Here is a 20,715-nt window from a genome sequence, read left to right on the forward strand (position 1 = left end):
ATTCCAGGAGCATAATGTTTATCGCTTCTCTTTGTTTCTTTAGTTTTTGGTTGTTATAACTTAAATGGTTGTTTATTGTATTAGGATGCACTTTGATGGCCTGACAGCCGAATAAAGTTATTTGATGATGCTGATGGCCATACTCTTCAGTCATGTCCTTAAAGATCAAATTAGTCTAGATGATTTGCTCACAAGCTGCATACATTTCCCTTTTTGAATTGCATCAGGTTCATAGATAGCATGTTTTTTTTTTACCTTGAATTTAAGTGTTATGTTCTTTTGACGATCAGAAATTAATATCAGAAATGCATAATACGAGTAGTTCCACCTAGAAATGTAGCATGAGAACGTGGCAGGATCAAGTAACATTAATAATATGAAAATAAATAGCACAGAGCTGTTCCAAAAGGATCTTACTCAATGTGATCAAGTTGTAAAGTCCATTTTTGGAAAGTCACTAGTGTAATGCAAAAATCATAGAAGATTTTGTTGGGAGGGAGCTAGCGCCTTCCTTCATTCCCAAGCGCTTTATAATTAGGCAAGACTTCTTTTGACTGTTTCTAGGCACTCCAAAGGGGCCAGGGGGGATGAAGAACACTGAGGAAAGCTTTTTTCATGCAAATATAATCACACACACAAACATGCGTGGACCCTAACAGAAGGCAGTTATTATTTAAATATAAGTTGCAAATAACTACTAGCTGAATAAATTGGTAAATGTTAAAAAGTAAGGTAAGCTCTCTGCCGGGAGGAATGTGGACTGGGCTAAAAATGGATCACAGAGCATGCAGTGTTGTCACTGAGGCTAAGCTCTGGCAGAGCACACGAAGTGGCTGATCAGCGGTCTGTCAAAAGCCCATGCAGACTAAGAATAGGGGATTGTGCATGCTCAATGCACAACATGCAGAATTATGGAAAACAAGATTTTAAGGGGAGTGAGTGACGTATGGAGAGCACAACGGGAAAATGTGTTTATATGTAAATGTTCATAAGTAACAAAATTATGAAAAGTGAAACTACAGTATGTTAAGTAGCATGTCCTGAAACAGACATTGCCTGCCATGGAAGAAGAAAGACTGGAGCATCCCTTGTAGGGAAAAAGGACGCTGTTGGATGGAGCCATGCCCATATCCAGAGATGCCACTGCAGCAAGCTAAGAGTATAAAAGCTCCTTAAAATAAAGAGGTAAAAAAAAAAGAGTATAAAAGCTCCTGCTCTGGCATCAGTCTGGAGGAGCTTGGAACAGAAGAGGGACAGAAGGCCTTTCAGGGAGCAGAGTTCTTTGCCCCCATCCTCAATTCTGTAAAGAATGAGCTTGTTATCCTTGCAAGATAAGACTCTTGGCCTTGCTTCCCTGGAGGGGTGCATTCATTCTGGTGTGAGCTTGATTAGGGGTACCCGTATACTTAAGGGGTACCCGTGTAAGTTAGGCTACCTTTCTATTTGTACATGGACATTTCTTACTTCCACTGGCATATGAAAGGTACACTTTTCGCTTCATTAGGACAAAGATTTTAAAGGAATGGCAAAAGTGCAAGAACTTCAAACAGAAATGTGCACTATGACATTCATTCTACTATTTCCAAAATACATACTTTCTCAGAAGCTTCCCTTTGATCCAGTAAGATGCCCGTCAAACCCTCCTTCAACTGTGATTAAATGGATTTGACATCTATATTTTGATACTAGCAGCTTTAATCTTCAAAAATGCTGATGTTTTGCCCGACTCTGTAATCCTGTGAACTGACGGTTTCTTGTTTTGCCAACAGCCTGGAAAAAAATGTTCGGGACATCGTACATAAAGCTTTTTGGGATTGTTTAGAAGTGCAATTTCATGAGGACCCACCAACCTATGGCCACGCAATAATACTTTTAGGGGAGATTAAAGAGGTATGTTATGCTGTGTTTGTGTTCACCGTGCATGATATCATATCATATAATATACAAATCATAGGAATGATGCATAGACAAGAAACACACATTCTGCAGTTCAGGAACTTCCAAGAAATATGACTTAACAATATGTTTCCGGTGCCTACCCCTCCTACGTGAACAACTGCGTTCTTACCAAGTGGCATTCAATTATATACAACACCCCTACCTTTGTACCATTAATACCCTTTCTGTAGCCCAGTGGGCAACACACACTAAAACACTCAGAATATGCAAATATGTATAATTTTTCCATACTAGAATACAGATTCATAGATGAAAAAGGATGTCATGACCTGAAATAAGATATATGTGTTTTAATTTGATATTTTTCTAGTTTAATGGGATATCCGAGCTCATTGCTTAACCTTCCTTCCTTGATGCTCTAAATGCACATAACAAAATAACTTGTTCTAGGGGATATAGTGCATTTATTAGGTAAAACTACTGCATCATTCTCAGAAGCAAGAACATTTAGTCCACTAGCTATGTTGCCGAATGTATACACCAGCTGTGTTGCGTTATTAGTGCCTCACCAATCGCTACTAAATTATCTGGGTATTACATTTGCACAGCATGGGATGAGAATGTCAAAATGGTCAAAGGTAATACATTAAGAAACTTGCAAGAGTTCTTAGATCGTTCTTGGTGTGGTTGATTGACTAAAATGAATGTGTGGGTAACACCTATTTTTTTAATTTTAAAATGTTTCATTGGCATTTATAATGTACATGTATACTTAGCATCTCAATTTGCCATCATTGTCTTAGTTGCATGTAACAGTTTAACAACAAAACAAGTTGTATTATAACAACAACAAACGGTCTTCATTGCTTGATTCATGCTTTGGGGCACTTGTCGTTTGGTTTAACAGGGTTCTAGGGTGTAGTGCATTTATTTGTTCATTAGGGATAGGTGGGTGACCATTTGCTCACGGGGGCTTGTCGTCCGATGTATGAAACATGTCCCAGATCAATGTTTTCCAGGCCTCTAATGCTGTTTTCCAGGCCTCGCATCTCCTCTGGCTTTGTACACCCTGTCACCCAATACTCTGGTTTCTGCCCCTATCCAGTGTTCCAGTTCTCTGTGCCATCTGGCATACTGCGCACCCCAAGCTGTCTTCCACACCATTGCAATGGACCTTTTGGCCAATATACATACCATATCCATGAATTTGACCACGTGTCTATATGTGGGTAACACCTATAATCTTTTAACTGATACCTACGTTTCCTTTATGGCAAAATATGTTTAAAGACCAGTGACCTGTATGGTCCAATTTCTTTAGGCTTGAAAGTTAGAGTAATATGTATACATCTATTACAGAATGGTTATTTTTGCAATTTGCCATGAAATATTTGTTTGCCATCAAAGTTGGCATTGTCTGTCACTCAAGATTAACGGTAGGCATGCAATTCATCAGCCCTGCTATGTCAATCTCATGAGGGCCACACCTAGGTAACAACCAGAAACTCCTGTGGCAACCCTTGCGCAACACATACTCTCTAGTGAAAGCAGAAGCAGGACTGTAATTGTCTATTAATTCATGAATTGTTGATGGAGTCATTGTTGCACACCCAAAATGGAGACACAACTTTTGAAAGATTCTATTCAGTGATTTGATCTTTTGACGTAAAACTTAAAAAGTGATATTACCAAATGAAACCTGGAAACCATGTTGCCAGCCTGCCATGCCCCAATGGGATGCAAATCTGAGTATGTAAACTAGCATTTTGCAGAACTTCTGGCTCTCCAGAGGATTTCAGTCTCATCTCTGACTGCCTTGTGTGCAGTACATCAATGCACTGCTGTAGACCCACAGTGATCCCAAAGTAAAGGAAACATTCCTGATTCAGAGAGAGGATTCTGTAAAAGAAATCTAGACTCAGTACAGATTAATTTTGGTTGGCAGGTAAGAATGATATGGTGCTGCACAAATGCGTGAGTCTATATAAACTACATGGCATCTGTTCACTTAAGGTCATGAAAACCTCTGTAATGGCTATTAACAGGACTAGAGCCAAATGCAGGGAATTATACTTAAATGCCCAGATATTGGCACAACATACAATCTTTGACTACTTGAACCTGAGGTTCAATCACACATCATTATGTAAAGATCACATGGACTAAATCGATTTGAAAATGGCGCGTGCAAACAGTATTTTCCGATTTCCACATAGTTTGTCCATCAACCTGTTAGATGTTGAACATTTTCTCATCCAAAACAATTGGGGTTGCTAGATATGCAACAGGAGAGTGAGGCTAAATATATTTACTTAAGTTGCAAAGGAACCAAAACAAGTTCCACTATACATAACTCGGATTCTCCCACATACAAATGTCTGACCTGTACAATACTGCACATTTGCCCCATACCAAAATTCCGACTGAAGTCGCAGTGCACCATTAATGTGCAGCATCACCTTTCGTGTTTTTCTGCTTGTTGTTTTTTCTATTAATGAAGGCAATGAAGGTGCCGTTTCGTGGTATCACCTTTTCATGTTTTTCGGCTGCAGCGGTTTATCCCTTTATTGAAATCAAATGAAATATCGGCATGGCACCACCTTTCATGTTTATCCCATTACTGAAAGGCACCACCTTTCATATTCTGCAGAAAAAATAATAATAATAATAATTCCATTACACCGAATAAGGCGAGCAGGGGTGTCCCCCGGCCCCCTGTTCGTTGTAATGGGCTCAGGGGATGCTGGGGTGTCCCTCGCTTCTATTGCATGGATAGGAGGGGACAAAGTAAAAAATGAAAAAAGGACCCTGCTGCGGCAGTTCTGACCCACATTAGTGCAAGGGAACTGACGCTGCAGGGATAGAGCGGAGTCGGCGGCACACATGGAAGTGTGCCGCCGAAAAGTGAGTAACGGAAAAGGGGAAGCGGGTATGCTGATGCAGGGAAAAGTGATCTATGTGCTTACTGCGCCTTGCCATTTTTCTATTCAGCATTTGTTTTGTCGACATTTTGGTGGTGCAGTGATCACATAGATCCTTATAACATGCATCTAGAAGTGGGTGTGACTTGACTGTATTATATACTCCAAACCTATACAGCTAAGGGTCGGCCTATGGTTGAATGATAATGCCCAGCTGACTCAATCTATTATAAGGATGTGGTCTCCCTGTTTCAGTTTACAAAATACCTCTGGCTGACCTAGCTGAAGTGGGCTTTTTACATTAGTTTAATGGGTCCAAACTACATTCAACCAAAGCACCTGCAAATAATGAAAACATTTTTAAAGGCCATTTGTGTGCGCAAAGGCTGAGGATTCAGTTAGCCAAATATACGGATAAGACATATTTGCCAATCATACCAGAGTGTAACAGAGGAATAGCTAGAGTTAGGGTAAAATGTTACAATGTAACACTCTATCATATTCCAGGACATGTATGTTACCTCCGGCAAGCATAACATTATTCTGGCAAGGCATGAATTAGTTTTCCAAAATTGATTAGCAGAGATGGTTAATTAAAATGTTCTTGATTAGCAAACAACCTTATTTTATTAGCAATGTTTTACTCCGATTTCTAATGTCACCCGATTTTTATGTGTACCCAAGATATAAAATGAACAGCAATAAAGCATTTCAAATGCATTTTGTCCTCCAACGTATTCCACATCTTTGACATGTAATGTCCACAGCTGTGCCACTCCGGAAATTTTTCGGCACGGGCGTCCTGCGTCGATGGCGTCGGGTCAATGTCCCTTGAAGGCCTCCGTCGAGGGCAATGTCAATGGATTTTTAAATAGGACGCACCGCGCCCGTAGCCTCAGTTCGTTTTTTCCGCAAACGTGTTTGCTTCGAGAACCTGGCGCGCCTCGTGTATTCTTCGTGAATATGTCTTCTCGATTATGGACCCACACCGCATTTGTTTGTGGTGTCTGGGCGAGAGTCATGACACCGACGACTGTTCGAAATGCCAGTCGCTGACTGCTAAGGCCTTGTGGGAGCATAAGGGAAAGTTGCAGGTAGGTCGGGGTACTAAACCCAGTAAGTCCTGAAAAGCTGCGAAAGGGATGTCCACCGACGATTCGAGGGGTGACTCTCCACGTCGGAAGGAGTCCCAGGGATCTCGATCCCGGAGTGGTTCCCACCCCTAGTCCTCCCCGTCTAGGCACTCCCGGAAGCGGCGTCGCTGGTTGCCTTCCTCGTCGGATGATGGCGCCGGGAGGAAAGTGGCTTGTTCCACTAAATCCTCGACTCCTGAGGAATGGGAGGCCTTCAGGGAGCAAATGCTGGCGATTTTTTCATTCCTAGGGCACAGTTCTGTCCGTGCCTTCGGAAGCCGGCAGGGAACGGTCTCGGTCTGATGCTCGTGTGCCTTCGGGCCGGGTCCTCGGCACGATACACATCGGGAACCGTCGAGGTCCCGTTCGGACAAGGCTCAGGTTGATCGCCAGAAACGTGCTAGGTCCAGGTCTGTGTCTTCGTCTCTGCGAAACTGCAGAAATCTGGTAAGTGCTCGAGGTCGGTATCGACTCGGCGCCGTGTCCGTCGGATACGGAGGTTGGTGCTTTGCCTTCACTCCAGGACTCCGTGCTGTCAGCGCCGTTGTCGATGCCGAACCGTCGGCACCGTCGATGCCTTCGGGACCATTTGGCTGGAATTCAAGGAAGGCTAAATCGTCTGTGAAGCTTGTTGGGGAATCCAGACCCACTTCTGTCCCTAGGCAGTTGTTCTTTCTTCCTCTGGATGATATCTATGGGAATGAGGAGCGGTCAGATTTGGAGTTTAACCGTGTTGAGCCTGATGTGGCTCCTGTTTTTTCCGGGGACAGTGAGTTGGAAGAGTTACGTCAATCATTACATGATGCCAGTGGCTTAGACACATCTGAGGTAAATTTTGGCAGGCCTGAGCCTGGGGCTCATGCTGAATCCTCTTATAGGAGACTGATGGCTAGGGTTACTGAGTATCTTGGTTGGTCTAGTCCTCCGGACGCATTTGTTCAGGATGACTTGACTGATATTTTGAATCAAGGTCCGTCCACTGACCCGGTGTTGCCTTTTCATTTGACTTTGCAAAAAAGGGTGGTGGCTGCTTGGCAGACCCCAGAGTCTCTTCCAGTGGTTAACAAGTCATTAACTAAATAATACTGCCCTTCCAGTAGCGACCCCAGCTACATATCCACTCACCCCACTCATGAGAATTTGGTGGTTCAGGCGGCTACGGCCACCTCGAGGCAGGCGGCGTACCCTACCATCCCTCCTGATAGGGACGACAAGCGCTTTGATGGTTGGGCATGCAAGGTGTTTTCTGTGGGGAGTATGGCACTGAAGTCAGCCAACTCCACTTGATTTTCACACACACTGTGTGGAATTGCGTCTCTCTAGCGATTGAGCATATTCCCAAGGGGGGAGAAAGGGAAGGGTTCCTTGCTCTCTTGCAGGATGGCAAGGATGCAATGTGTGAATACCTTCAGTCTGGGTTGGACACGGCTAACAATGTTAGCCGGTCCATGCTGCGAGCAACGTTATACGCAGGTTTGCGTGGTTGCAGAAGTCGGGTTTTGCTCCGGATGTACAGGCTCGTCTTCTGAACATGCCCTTTGATGGCTATCATTTGTTTGGCAGCAAGGCTGACGAGAGCCTTGAGAGGTTGCAGACCTTCAAAGCTGCTGCTAAATCTTTGAGTGCAGCAGTGCATCAATGTTAGGCAGAATCCTCTGCAGTTCCCTTGGGGAACACTGCAAAAAGATTAAGACTACAGGAGTAAGCAGTAAACCCAATTGGTAGCAGTCTGCACCACCCAGATTTACCTGGTAGCTGTGGCTGAGCAGTCAGACTTCTCTCAAGAAGAGTTGGGCAGTATATAGAGTATACACAATAGGGCTAAAAACACAGTGGAGCAAACAAACACTGACCAGAGCTTTGTATAAAAAGTATATAATTATTTATTTAAAACACCCTTTAGGCAATATACTAGCACTCTAAATTAAAAGCAAGTTAAAACACAGTCAGGTAAAGTATACCCACCTCCCTTGATAACTATCAGACAAGTCTGAGTTAAAACACCACGATTTGTTAAACAGAGGTGAGCGCATAACCTGATGGCACTCCAATAGTTCAGTTAAAGGGAGAGAAAAAGGCAGAGCATAGAAATACAACAGGTCCCAACACTTTTAGGAGTTCTCAGCAAGGGAATAAAGGCAGTAAATACTGTAGAGCCAGAGTTCATATGCCAGGCCCACTTTAAATAGAGCAATGCGAAATGTGCCCAGGATCACACGGTTTAAAATGCACTAAAAGTCTTTGCAGAATGTTCAAAAAGAGGTTGGGGTGATTCAAGAAGGTAAGGTTAGAAGGACTGGGACCAACCCCGTTGGCAAGCCAAGGATTTAAGGGTCACCTTGGGCAAACTGAAGGAAGGGAAGCCAGGCAGGACACAGTACCTTAAACAGAGAGGATGCTCCAGCGGTGGCAGTTGTTCCTGGCAGTGGTTGCAGTTCGTTGTTTCGACCAGGGAAAGAGAGGATCCCGTCGAGGAAAAAAACGTGGAGTGGTTGCACTGCACTGGGATGAAACCAGCCGCGGAGTTCATCAATAAAAGGTGCGTTCCTTTTATTCGCGGTCAAAGTGGTGAAGCTTGGCTATCTGGCTGCCGGGGTGCTTGGCACGGGTGATTCGACCAAGAGACGTCTTTGGAAGGCAAAAAGGGCGAACTGGTTGGTCCCACCAGCTCAGAGGAAGAAGACTCGTCCAGCAGAAGATCTTCTCTTGTCGTCGGGAAAGTGGTGAGGTATTTGCAGCAGGGCTTCACCGGTGGTGTCGTCGTTGCAGATGGCTCAGCTTTTTCCCTTTTCGGATTCTTAGGTCCTGTGGCGACTTCTGAAATTCCAGTCCCAAAGGCCTTGCTTTTATGCAGCAAAACCCCGATTCATCACCACTGGGCCAATCGGAGTAGAGTGCGACTTGGGTTTCCGAGGCAACGCAGTCCAGGGTGCCAATTCCCCCAAATTCCCCCCTCCAGACAGAGTGGCACCATTTGGAGGGCTTCTGTGGAGAAGCCAGCCAAAAAAGTGGAACAAAGGGCTCGACCTTGGTAAGAGTTACAGAGACGGACACGAACGCCATTTTAGAAAAGAGTTCTGGCAAAAAAGACTCAACCGTTAATTTAATATTAAATAAATAAACCGGCGGTATCTTTAACATTACACCAAAATGTGGTGCGTTTAAAATCAATGGGAAAATCCCATAGAGAATATTCCGGTGGAATATTTCGCATGGTAACCACTGCCACCAGCCAGAAATTCGACAAGGGGGGACTGGACAGTGCCCCCTTCAAAACAGACCCAAGGGCAATATAATTAACCCCTTCCAGTACTTCCACAATATGATGGTTTGTACTGGTTCTGTTCACAATTTAGGACTAGTAAAGTCAATGGTGAATTGACAGTAGTCAGTCCCAGGGCATGGAGTCTATGTTTGGGGGTCACTATGACAGCCCTGTGTTTCTGCACTGAGGGTGCAGTGTAACACACACATAAAAAATAGATGATACCCTATGGAGCAGAAGGAAAACCCCATAGCCCATAAGCACACAAAAAGTCAAAGACATACCTCAAATCATGCCTAAGAGTGGGAGGAAAAGATTCTCACTCTTAGCAGGAGAAAGAAACAAACCCCAAAAATGCTGCAAAGCTGCTGGGGGACTCACTGGGTTTGGGAAATTAGCCTTATAAGAGAATTCTCCCCCCCACCCAGACTAAGGGACAGGAGGATTGAATCCACTCCTGGATGAATCTCGTACCTCTAGTCGGTTATAAACATCCTAGAGAGACCATCAGCATTTTGGTGGCGACACCCTGACCTGTGCTCAATGGTAAAATCAAACCCCTGAAGGCAGCTTGACCATCTCAATAGTTCTGGGTTTTCCCCTTTTGTTTGCATTAACCATCTCAAGGGTTGGTGGTCAGTCTGAATAACAAAAGTAGAAATGTATGGCCTAAACTTCTTCAGAGCCCACACAATGGCAACACACTCTCTTTCAATATTTGCCCACCTTGTCTCAGGATCCTTCAGTTTTCTACTGATGAAGCAAATGGGGTGTTCCCTACCTTTCCCATCCAGTTGACTAAGGACTGCACCTATACCTGCATTAGAAGCATCTGTCTGTACAATGAAAGTTTGGTGGTAGTCAGGAGCCCTTAGCACTGGAGCTTGACAAAGGGCTTTCTTCAGGTTTTCAAAGGCCTGATTGCACTCCTCATTCCATTTGACCTTTTTAGGGAACTTTGTTTGTTTTATTCACTTTTTATGCGCGCCAAACCCACGGGTAGCAGGGCACAGTGGCAAGGAAATGCAAAACTTACAGGTTACATCATAGCATAACGTACAGTAGAGAATACAATAGGTCTCTGGAACACAAATAAATAATTACAAAATATACAAAGTTCAAGTAGGTCAATCAGAGTTGCAGATGTATAGAGTCAAGAATTAGTGCAAGTAATTCCAGTCGGAGGTAGGTGACACAGGTCAACTGAGGTCAGTCGAGGTGAGGAGTTGAATGACATTTTTTCTGAAACTAAGATAGGGCAAGTCTGCTCTGAAGTCTTGTGGTAATGAGTTCCAGGTTTTTGCAGCCTTTACCGGGAAGCTATTTCCTCCGATCGTAGTGAGTCTAAAGTTCTGTACTGTCAAACAATTAGAATTGACAGCTCTGGTCGGTCTGAGAGATGTTCTCCTGTGGAATTTGTCAATTAGGTATCTAGGGGCAGAGTTATTAAGGGCTTTGTGGGTCAGGGATAACATCTTGAGTTTTATTTTATTCTCCGTGGTCAGCCAATTGTGATGGCGTCTGGCGGAGGAGATATGGGATCTTTTGTTTATGCCTAGTGCTGCTCTCAGGGCATTATTTTGTAGTATTTGTAGTCTTTGAGTTATTGTTTTATTAGCTCCGGAATATAGAGCGTTGCAGTAATCAATTCTGGAGAGTATTAAAGCTCTAGGTAGGATTAAGCAGCTCTTATTGGAGAGGAATGGTTTACCGGCTCTTATCAGTTTGCACGTGTAAGCCGTGGAGGAGGCAAGAGAATTTAGTTGTTTATCAAGTGAAAGGGTAGAATCAAGATAGAATCCCAGGGTTTTTACATCCTTGGACACTTGGATGATATTCCCATCTATGTTAAATGAGGAGAATTCCTGGCCTAGTTTTTTGATATTGGCTTGGGTACCCAGGATAATCAACTCTGTTTTATCATTGTTCAGGCAGAGGCCATGAGTGGCCATCCATGCCTGGATGATAAGATATACCTTGTTCACCAATTCCGAGTCTTTCGCATGATCCCCAGAAAGCGGGAGGAGGATCTGTGTATCATCTGCATAATTAGTGTAGGTGATACCGAGATGGTCCAAATCATCAAACAAGGGCTTGGTGAAGATATTGTATAGAGTTGGGGAGACGCAAGAGCCCTGGGGGACACCGCATGAGATGGGGGTGGGATCTGCCGCTGCTGAGGGGGAGAAGACTCTCATTGTTCTTTCACTCAGGAATGACTCGATCCATCTAATGGCTTCCGGGGAGAAATGGGCGGCGGAATCCAGGTGACTACAGAGGACTTTATGGTCCACCAAATCAAAGGCAGCTGAGAGGTCCAGGAGTAGCAAAAGTACTGTTCTCCCTTTGTCCCTCAGCTCGTCAATTTGGGATTTCAAGTCAATAAGGGCAGTTTCTGTTCCATGTAGGGGACGGAAGCCCGATTGTCTCTCTCCTAGGAGGTTGTGTAGTTCTAGATGCTTTTGAATTTGGTTGTATGCACCTTTGTCCAGAATCTTGAGAAGAAACGGTACCGTAGTGATAGGGCGGTAATTAGTGGGGATGAGGGGGTCTAGTGTCTGCTTTTTAAGGAGGGGGGGGGGTACCCAGGACTGTTTAAGGTTGGCAGGGATATGGTGCCTGAGGCAAAGGAGGCGTTAATCAATTTAGTGATAAAGGGAGATAATTCTCTGGCAGCGTCTTTTATTAATTGTGCTGGGTAGATGTCACCTTTACAATTAGATGGTTTAAGCGACAGGATAATTTTTTCTACTTCCAAGGTGGTCTTTTTGGAGAAGTGGAAGGTATTACTATGCGCCATTAAATTATTGGTATGGGGCATTTTAGGCGAATCCTGAATTTTGAGTACTTCTTTTTTTTGCTGAATTTTATGTTGGAGTGTGATAATTTTATTGGTTAGAGCTTGCTCGATATCTGTACACCAAGGTTTGTCCTTGGTACAGGCGTCCGGTGTGGCGATAGGAGACTCAAGTTCCTTTAGAATGGAAAAAAAGCTCTTTCATACTGGAGTTGGATTTGGCTATACGATCATTCTACGAGTTATGTTTTGCCTGGCAAACTTCTTTTTTGTAAAGTGAGGAGAGAGAAGTTAATTTAGCTTTGTTATCGACTGAGGGGCACAGCCTCCAGGTGGTTTCACTCTTTCTTTTCAGAATACGTAGGTCTCTTAGATCAAGCAAACCGAAAGCTCATCTAAATAAATGGTTTACTCCACAGCTAAGTTTGAGAGCCAGTTTATCTACAGTAGAGAGCATGATATTATTAAATTCTTGCACTATGGTGCTGGGGTTTAAATTAGCTGATAATGCGTTGAGGGTCGGTAATATAGCTGGGATCACTTTCTCTGCCGTGATACATTTTTTATTTCTGGTTAAAAAAGGTGGCGCTAGTTAGGCGAGGAGATCACATTCAGTGGAGAAGCTATGGTCCCATAGTTCTCTGAAATTCCTGTAGTACCCAGTGAGGCCTAAAAAAGCTCTCACCTGGGTCCGAGTAGTAGGCGTTGTCCAATTTTGCACAGCTTCAATCTTCCTGGGAAGAGGCCTTATTTCTCCACCTCCTACCTCATGTCCAAGGTAGACCACCTTACTATGTCCTATCTGGCATTTACTTGCCTTTATGGTCAGATTGGCCTGCTTTAGAGCCTGCAAAACATGTCCTAGGTGGTCAACATGCTCTTCCCAGGTTTGGCTGAATACTGCAATGTCAACCAAGTATGCCGTGCAGAAGTCCTCCATCCCAGTCAGAACCTGATTTACAATCCTTTGGAATGTAGCAGGTGCATTTTTCAGTCCAAAAGGCATAACCTTAAATTGGTATAAGCCAACTGGGGTGGAGAATGCAGTTTTCTCCTTGGCATGGTCTGTCAGGGCTATTTACCAATAGCCTGACGTCAGATCAAATGTGCTGAGGTACTTGGCTGAACCAAGTCTATCCACCAACTCATCTGTCCTTGGCAAAGGATGGGCATCAGTCTTGGTGACTGCATTCAGAGCTCTATAGTCCACACAGAATCTCAATTCTTTGGATACTGCCTTTGGTACTAACACAACTGGGCTAGACCATGGACTAGTAGAGGGCTCTATTACCCCGAGGTCAAGCATCTTGCTGACCTCTCCTTTGATGTGGGTTCTTAGGTTCTGGTACTGGGAAGGGGTCTACCCAAATCTAGCTATTAAAGCTAGCTTCACACACTCATAGTCCATCCTATCCACCTCCCCCAACTCCATTACCACATCAGATGCAACAGGGGGGAGCCTAGAGAACATCCAAGGAAGCAACTGATTCCCTGTGATGTCTTGGGGCCCATGATGATATTCAAACATAGCCAACCAATCCAACACATCCAACTTAGGTTTTTACACAGAAATTCACAGTGACAAGTATTCAAATAAACTCGTATACTCGAGGTTTCTTGACTAAACCATTGTGAATGTATTTAAGTCAGTTGAATAAGCCTTCTTCAGAAGGGAGCAATATATAAGTAACACAAAAATACACTTCAAAATACACACTCTTAGATTCTCCAAATCAGCAAGTACCCATTTGGAATGGCACACAGATTCTTCCTACACCCTGAAGTGACTTAAATAACTAGCACACTGTGGATATTAATATATCACTGGTACATTTAGAGCAATACTGAGTTTGGTGTCAAAGAAAATGGGTGGGGAATAAAACAAAGGTTAAACAAATATTCTGAAGCAGGTAAGTACTTTTGAACCCCCCAATGCAAAGTAAATTAACCCTTTCCTGGAGAAAGGGCAAAGCACAAAGTCCGAGGTAAGAATGGCCTTTCAGGGAGCCAGGCCAGCCAATGTTAATTGAGCAAAAGTCTAGGTGAGCTGAAGCACTTCTGGCAGGTAAGTAAAAGTCTTGCACAATGTTTTAGAAGTCTTTGTAGAAAAGATAGAATCATTGTAGGGCCACAAACTGGGAGGCTTGTGAGGGTCAAAGCTGTAAGCAACTCTGCAAAGCAACCAAGACAAGTCTCAACTGAGAACTAGAGGTAAGCCCCGTTAGTTTTACAGTACATTTGGTTAGAAGAAATTGGTTCCAGCTGGCTTCTGTTCCTGTGTAGGTCTGCAGATCCTGTTGTTCCTGGGCCTCATTCGTGGGGACAAGAGGGAGGACGTCTGGGGCCTCCTGCACTACGAATTGAAGGTCAGCGGCAGCAATGGGCAAACTTCAGATCAGCAGCACTTTGTGGTTTCAGCTCCTCGCAGCTCTCGCAAATCACACCATTGCGGTTCTCAGATACCACTATGGACTTTCCTCGCATCTGGGGTCCAGCACTCGGTTGTGGCTCAGGCTTGATCAGTCCTGCTTCCTGGGAGTCCGGAGGATCTTCCTGGAGCTCTGGTCCGACTTAAAGACACTCAGTCGATTCTGGTGTTCCTCTCCCTGGCACTTCGGTTCCTGCAGCAGCAATGGAAGTACAGCCAGCTCTGAGAGGTTTTCCAGATGAGCTTGTGTAGGGGTCAATTGGTACGACCAACCCAAGGGTAAAAGTTGTCCTTTGCAGGTCTTCTCTAGTCGAGGCGAATTTGGTGCTTCAGCAGGGCTTCACAGGCAAACCAACGGTCCAGGAGTTGCAGCAGGCGTCTCTTGCAAGTTCTTCTTCAGATTGCCTCGTCCAGTGGTCGACTCTGCCTTCCAAGCAAAAAGCCTTGCCTTTTATGCAGGGTTCTCCCATTCATTTGCAGCCTAGCTGTCACTCACACAGCAGGGTGGCTGGCCTCCAAGGACAGCCCTCCAGCCACAGAGAGTTTCGGCCACCTCCCTCGCTTCCTGCCTTGCTAGACACGTGAATCCTGCCAAAGACAAAACGAACAAAGGGACCAAACCTGGTTTGGTGCGCAGAGTAAATCTCAAGAAGGACCTTTCCAACAAGAAATGGCAAAAAAAAGACGACCGGGCCATTTTGACAAAATGGGCACCCATGGGGGCTTTACTGCAGCTGCAATTGAGCCTGCGGTAGAAACACACAATGGTAGGAAAAAGTAAACCACTGCCACCAGCCATTAATTGTAGAAAGGGTAACATAAACATTTTACATGAGAAACAAAACAAAGGGGATACTAAGTAACCCCTCCAGCACCCTATGGTAAGATGGTTTGTGCTGGGTGTAGAAAGTTACAAAATGTAACTAAAGTCAGTTTCACTTCACTGTTCTTTGAAACAGTAGTTTCACCAAGAGAAGGTATTTAAACCATTGCGAAATCTAAAAAACTTCACTGTGCCACTGCACAGAAGGTGCTGTGTGTCACAATGTAAAGATGATGCCTATGGAGTTTGTCAGACTCCAAAGTCAAACTTAGTCCAAATCACAGAAAAATACATGAGAGAGTGGGGAAAAAGGTCTCACTCTCTCCAGGTTAGAAATTAAAAGTCCTAAAGCCCAGCAAAAAAGCTGGGGGTCTCTAACATAGAAGGGAATTAGCACATTTCTGAGAATTCTCCCCAACAAGCCAGAGCCCGGTAGTCTCAAGCGCAGCATTCCAGCCGTGCATACCCATGAAAGCGGATACTTGCAGATTCTGCTTGCGTTCCCAGCCTCTGGATGGGCCAGCTCTCGCCACAGATGTTAATATTGAATGCAAATATAATCATAGAGTAAAGCTAGCTCTGGAGGCTAACTACATTGTATGGTATTGCAGTAGATCTTAAGATGTACAGAGTGGATGGCACCGTTTATCACTACTTTGCGTAAACATCTAGTTAGCTTTGTGCATTCATTATGTAAGAGGAAAGAAAGAAAGCGACTAAGCAGAGTGGATGGTATACCAGACAGATAAGGGCAAACTATGTGAAATATTGTAGTTTGTGGCCATCTACCGTGTTGCTGGCATAAGGCAACAAGGTGATGAGATAGAATTTCAAGGAGTTTGGGATCAGCTCATGGGATGAGCACCTGTTGCGCAGATGGATGCAACCAGCTTGTCACAGAACTAGGATTGCCATCAGAAGTGTTCACTTGTCAATATAATGCACCTTCCCCAACAAAATGAATTGTAATTGGCACTGTGATTTAGATACACTAACCTAAACTTTATTGTAAAACCAAGACAATGCAGTGTTTTAAAGTAGCAATACTGTAATAATGCATTAAGTAACAACTTACATTTTTAGGGATGGAGTTGCAGGACTGTCTTTTAAAAAAAGCTAAAGTTAACACACACTAATCTTTGCCAAACCGGATATAGTTAGTTTAACAAAAGTATCATCCCGATTTACTTCTGGTTTGCAGTTATTTGAAAAAGAAACCACCTTTCTTGCCCGAGCACTCCCACATAGGTCTTTGGCACTTTTAATGGTGGAGGAGATGATTATTGCTGCACTCTCTCTTCATTGGCCCCTTTTGAACTTGCAGTGAGCAGAGAAAAGAGGGTAGAGAGTGCCCTAAGGGCAAACAAGGAATGCACAGTGAGCTGCTGTTTCGTTGACCATGGCAATTTAAATGGCTAGCTGTGCTACGCAAGTGACAATTTAATTAGCAAACCTACAGAAATGCATAGCAAAACTCTATGCAATACTTCTTATTTTATGTCTTGCTCTGGGGAAAATTGGGAACCTAGTGACAGATGTCGCTGTGGTTCAGTCGATCTTGAAACAATGGCACACTTGGATTTGTTTTGACCTTTATATGTGGAAGACGGACAGCAATATATTGTTCCACTGACGTGATTAGGGTTCAAACAACACAGACCTACTGTATTTTGTTGTATGTTTGATGGTGAATACACATGTTGTGCCCTGGGAAATCTACTTGTGCAAATCCTTTAATCTGAGATTTAAACATTTGAGAAGTCTGTCATAGACCCATGCTCCATAGAATTATTATGTCATCTAAATTACAGTGGTGTCATGGAGAAACTTTGGGTTGTGTTTTGGTGGGAGACAAATGTGCCTGGCATCACTGTATGTTATAATAATGTTACATAAGAGATAAGGTTAAACCAACAAAACCATAGTCTACAAACAAATTAAATCATAACATTAAGGTTACAACATAAAAATATATTATCAATACATTTAAACATATATTATATGTAACTCAAATATCATGGTAACCGTAACTCACCCTATTTTTGTTTTGTAATATTTAAATTGGGTTGTAACATTTTCACAGTGTAGTTAATGTTCTTTGTTTTAGAAGTATTTGTTTGTATTTGATACTAATGTGAAATCATTGTTATTGATTTATGTTTTTAATGTGTATTATATTTGGGTTAGGCTGCTTTTGTTACTATTTACATTTTGCATTATTTAGTCATTTTGTAGTAGAAACTGGATGTTTGTATTTGTTTATGTAAAGTATGAGTATTATAATGTAAATGAATGTTAAGTGTATAAATTGTAAAAGCTGTGTACATACTGATAATTGCTGAAATACATGTTAGTAAATAATGTTTATTATATTGTAATCGTTTTTTGTAGTTTAGTGTATGTTATGTGTATTTTGTTATGTTTATTTTTTACTGATTTATATATTTGTAATTTCCAAATGTAATTTGTTTATTTGTTATAATGTAAATTATAAAATAGAAATGGTTGTGTGTGTATGTGTGTGTGTATATATATATATATATATATATATATATATATCTATATCCTACAAACTACTATCCCACCTCCATCTTCACGTCCTATTGTAGGACTTGTTAGAAGATTCAGACTATCCTCACATTCCCATCTACGTATCAACAAGCCACAAGCGATAGTCAACCCCAATCAACAAAAGCCCAGGGAGCACAGCTACCCTAGCATAGTACCAGCTCTGCACCTCAACAACAATCTAGATATCCCTGTTTAACCTTCCAGCCCTACCTCAAACCAACCTATGCCATACTTACCAGATGACACAAAACACCTTACAGATGCTAACCTACCAGCAAAGGCCCCAGCTAACACTAATGAGACCTTACTAAAAGGCGCACTCATTAACGCCAGATCTATCACTGCACATGCAATGGATATAGCATATGTTATCAAAACAAACAACCTTGACTTCATAGCAGTCACCGAAACATGGCTCCACACTGCCTCTGGCCCTCACCTTTCCCTCGCCATTCCGGAAGGGTACTCCATTTTCAGAAAGGATAGAACCACATCAAAAGGAGGCAGAGTAGCCTTATTAGCCAAGGAAGCCCTGACCATAAGAATCTCTACTGAACTCCCCTTTAGCGCAGGCGAAATCCTCACACTAAAAATCTACCTCACTCATATTTGCACTCTCACGCTACACATTATCTATAGACCTCCAGGCGCCATCTCTACATTTGAAGACGACATTACATCTCTCCTGGCACATAATATGAAACCACACTCCAAAGTCATTATTTTGGGCGACTTCAACATAGGCCTGAACTACCCTCTGGATACCCATGCTGACCTACTGGCCAACTCTATGAAAGCCCAAGGCTTTACACAAAGAGTCTGCTTGCCCACCTGTGAAAAAGGACATACTTAGACTGGATAGATGACACCAACTGTATCACTGACATCCTCTCTAACACCCATATACCATGGTCTGATCATAACACAATGATCTTCACCACTACTATTATCACTAAAACAACTAAACATCCCATATTAGCACCAGCGGCACTATCTAGAAATATGAAAAATATTAACTGAGACAACAAGATACCACTCCTAACACCTCTACTGGACCTTTCGCCCACTGATAATGACCCTACCATACTGGTCAGTAATTACAATAAAGTCATGTCATCAGCCATTGAAATAGCAGCCCCGTTGAAAAGCAAAAAAGCAAAACCCTCTGCACATATCAATTCCTGGTTTACCCCTGAACTCCATACCATGCGTGCAACCAAAGGATCTGCAGAAAACACCTGGCTAAATTTGCCAACACAGGCAAACAAAGCCATCTTCCAGACACTAGCTAATAACTACAAAAAGTAAATCATCAAAGCAAAGAGTGAAGTATACAACCAAAGAATCTCTAACGCCCAGTCCAACTTCAGAGAATTATTTACAATTCTCAGATAATTGGAATCGCCTATCCCAGACCACACCATCAAAAATGAAAAATGGTGCTCAAATATCCAAAATGCCCCAACAGACAAAGTTTCTCTCTTACAACAAAAAATTGCTCTAAAAAATCTAAACTCAGTATCAATTCTTCTACCCCATTGACACCTCCTCCATCAGAACTACTCAAGGATAATACATTTGCCTTCACGCCACTACCCACCTCGGACACCATTAATATTATCAAAGGTCTAAAACCCTCTAGATGCAATGGCGGCATCTGCCCTGCATCCTTAGTAAAAGAATGTGCCTCGGGACTTGCACCTTTTTATCACCAGCCTGATCAATAGCTCATTTGCTGCGAACACAATCCCGAAGGACTTAAAAATGGCTTGTGTTATACCACTACTCAAAAAACCCACATTAGGACCAAACATCTCCACTAATTTCCACCCCATTACCACAGTACTGTTCTTGCTAAAAATGTTGGACCGTGCAGTTTACCTGCAGATCCAAAAATTCTTGGCATGTAACTATCTCTTGAGCCTAAAACAATCGGCTTTAGACCAGGCCATGGAACGGAAACAGCCCTACTGGACTTGAAAACACAGATGGATCAATACAATGACAAAGGCGACTTGTGTATCCTCCTCTTGCTAGACCTCTCTGCAGCCTTTGATTTGGTCAATCACGGCATTTTGTGTCAACACCTCGAAACTGCAGCCCACTTCTCCCCTGAAGCTATCAAATGGATCAAATCTTTTCTCTCAAGTCGGACCATGAGGGTCTTCTCGGACACTGCAGCAGCCCCCGTCGCCCCCATTGCTATGACATGCAGTGTACTGCAAGGGTCATGCGTCTCGCCAACACTTTAGAGTGCATTCACTAAACTTGTATTTGACAAGCTAAGCAAGATGGGTATCACGTATACAAACAATGCGGATGATGCACAAATACTCATCTCAATTACCGGGTGCTATGACACTGATTCTAAGTATCTAAATGAAATATACCTCGCTATCCAAGCCTGGATGGCTCTCAATGAATTGTGTCTTAATGATGACCAGACCGAGTTGATTATAATTGGAAACAAAACTAAACTAAGCAATCTCCCACAAGAATATAAATAATTTAACATTGATGGCCATACTAACAAGGTCGCCAACTAAATAAAAATCCTTGGGGTCTACATCGACTTCTCCCTCACCTTGAATAGACAGGTTAACGCCATCGTATCCTCGGCTACCTATACTTCCAAGTTGATAAGAGCCAGCAGACCCTTCATCTCACCAAACAATTCCATCACCTTGGCTAGAGCTTTGATAATTTCCAGGATCGATTATTGTAATTCGCTTTTCGTTGGAACTAGTATGAGAAATATAAAAAAAAACGACAAACCGTACAAAACGCTATCAGAGCAGCTCTAAATATCCTCATCAACTAACATATCTCGTCCTCCGGGAGAAATATCCATTGGCTCCCCGTTCATGACAGGATCAAA

General features: G+C 43.0%; 1 protein-coding gene across 1 annotated transcript in view; it reads left to right on the top strand.

The window, feature by feature from the left end:
- Window positions 1–20,715, top strand: part of TCP11L1 (t-complex 11 like 1) — a 666,815-nt gene that overhangs the window by 154,457 nt on the left and 491,643 nt on the right. The window contains exon 4 of the mRNA XM_069623576.1: window positions 1,770–1,890. Coding sequence (XP_069479677.1) covers window positions 1,770–1,890 — 121 coding nt within the window. The remainder of the gene's footprint in view (window positions 1–1,769; window positions 1,891–20,715) is intronic.

Source organism: Ambystoma mexicanum, chromosome 11, assembly GCF_040938575.1.
Source record: "Ambystoma mexicanum isolate Mex_15411 chromosome 11, UKY_AmexF1_1, whole genome shotgun sequence".
Classification (NCBI taxonomy): domain Eukaryota; kingdom Metazoa; phylum Chordata; class Amphibia; order Caudata; family Ambystomatidae; genus Ambystoma; species Ambystoma mexicanum.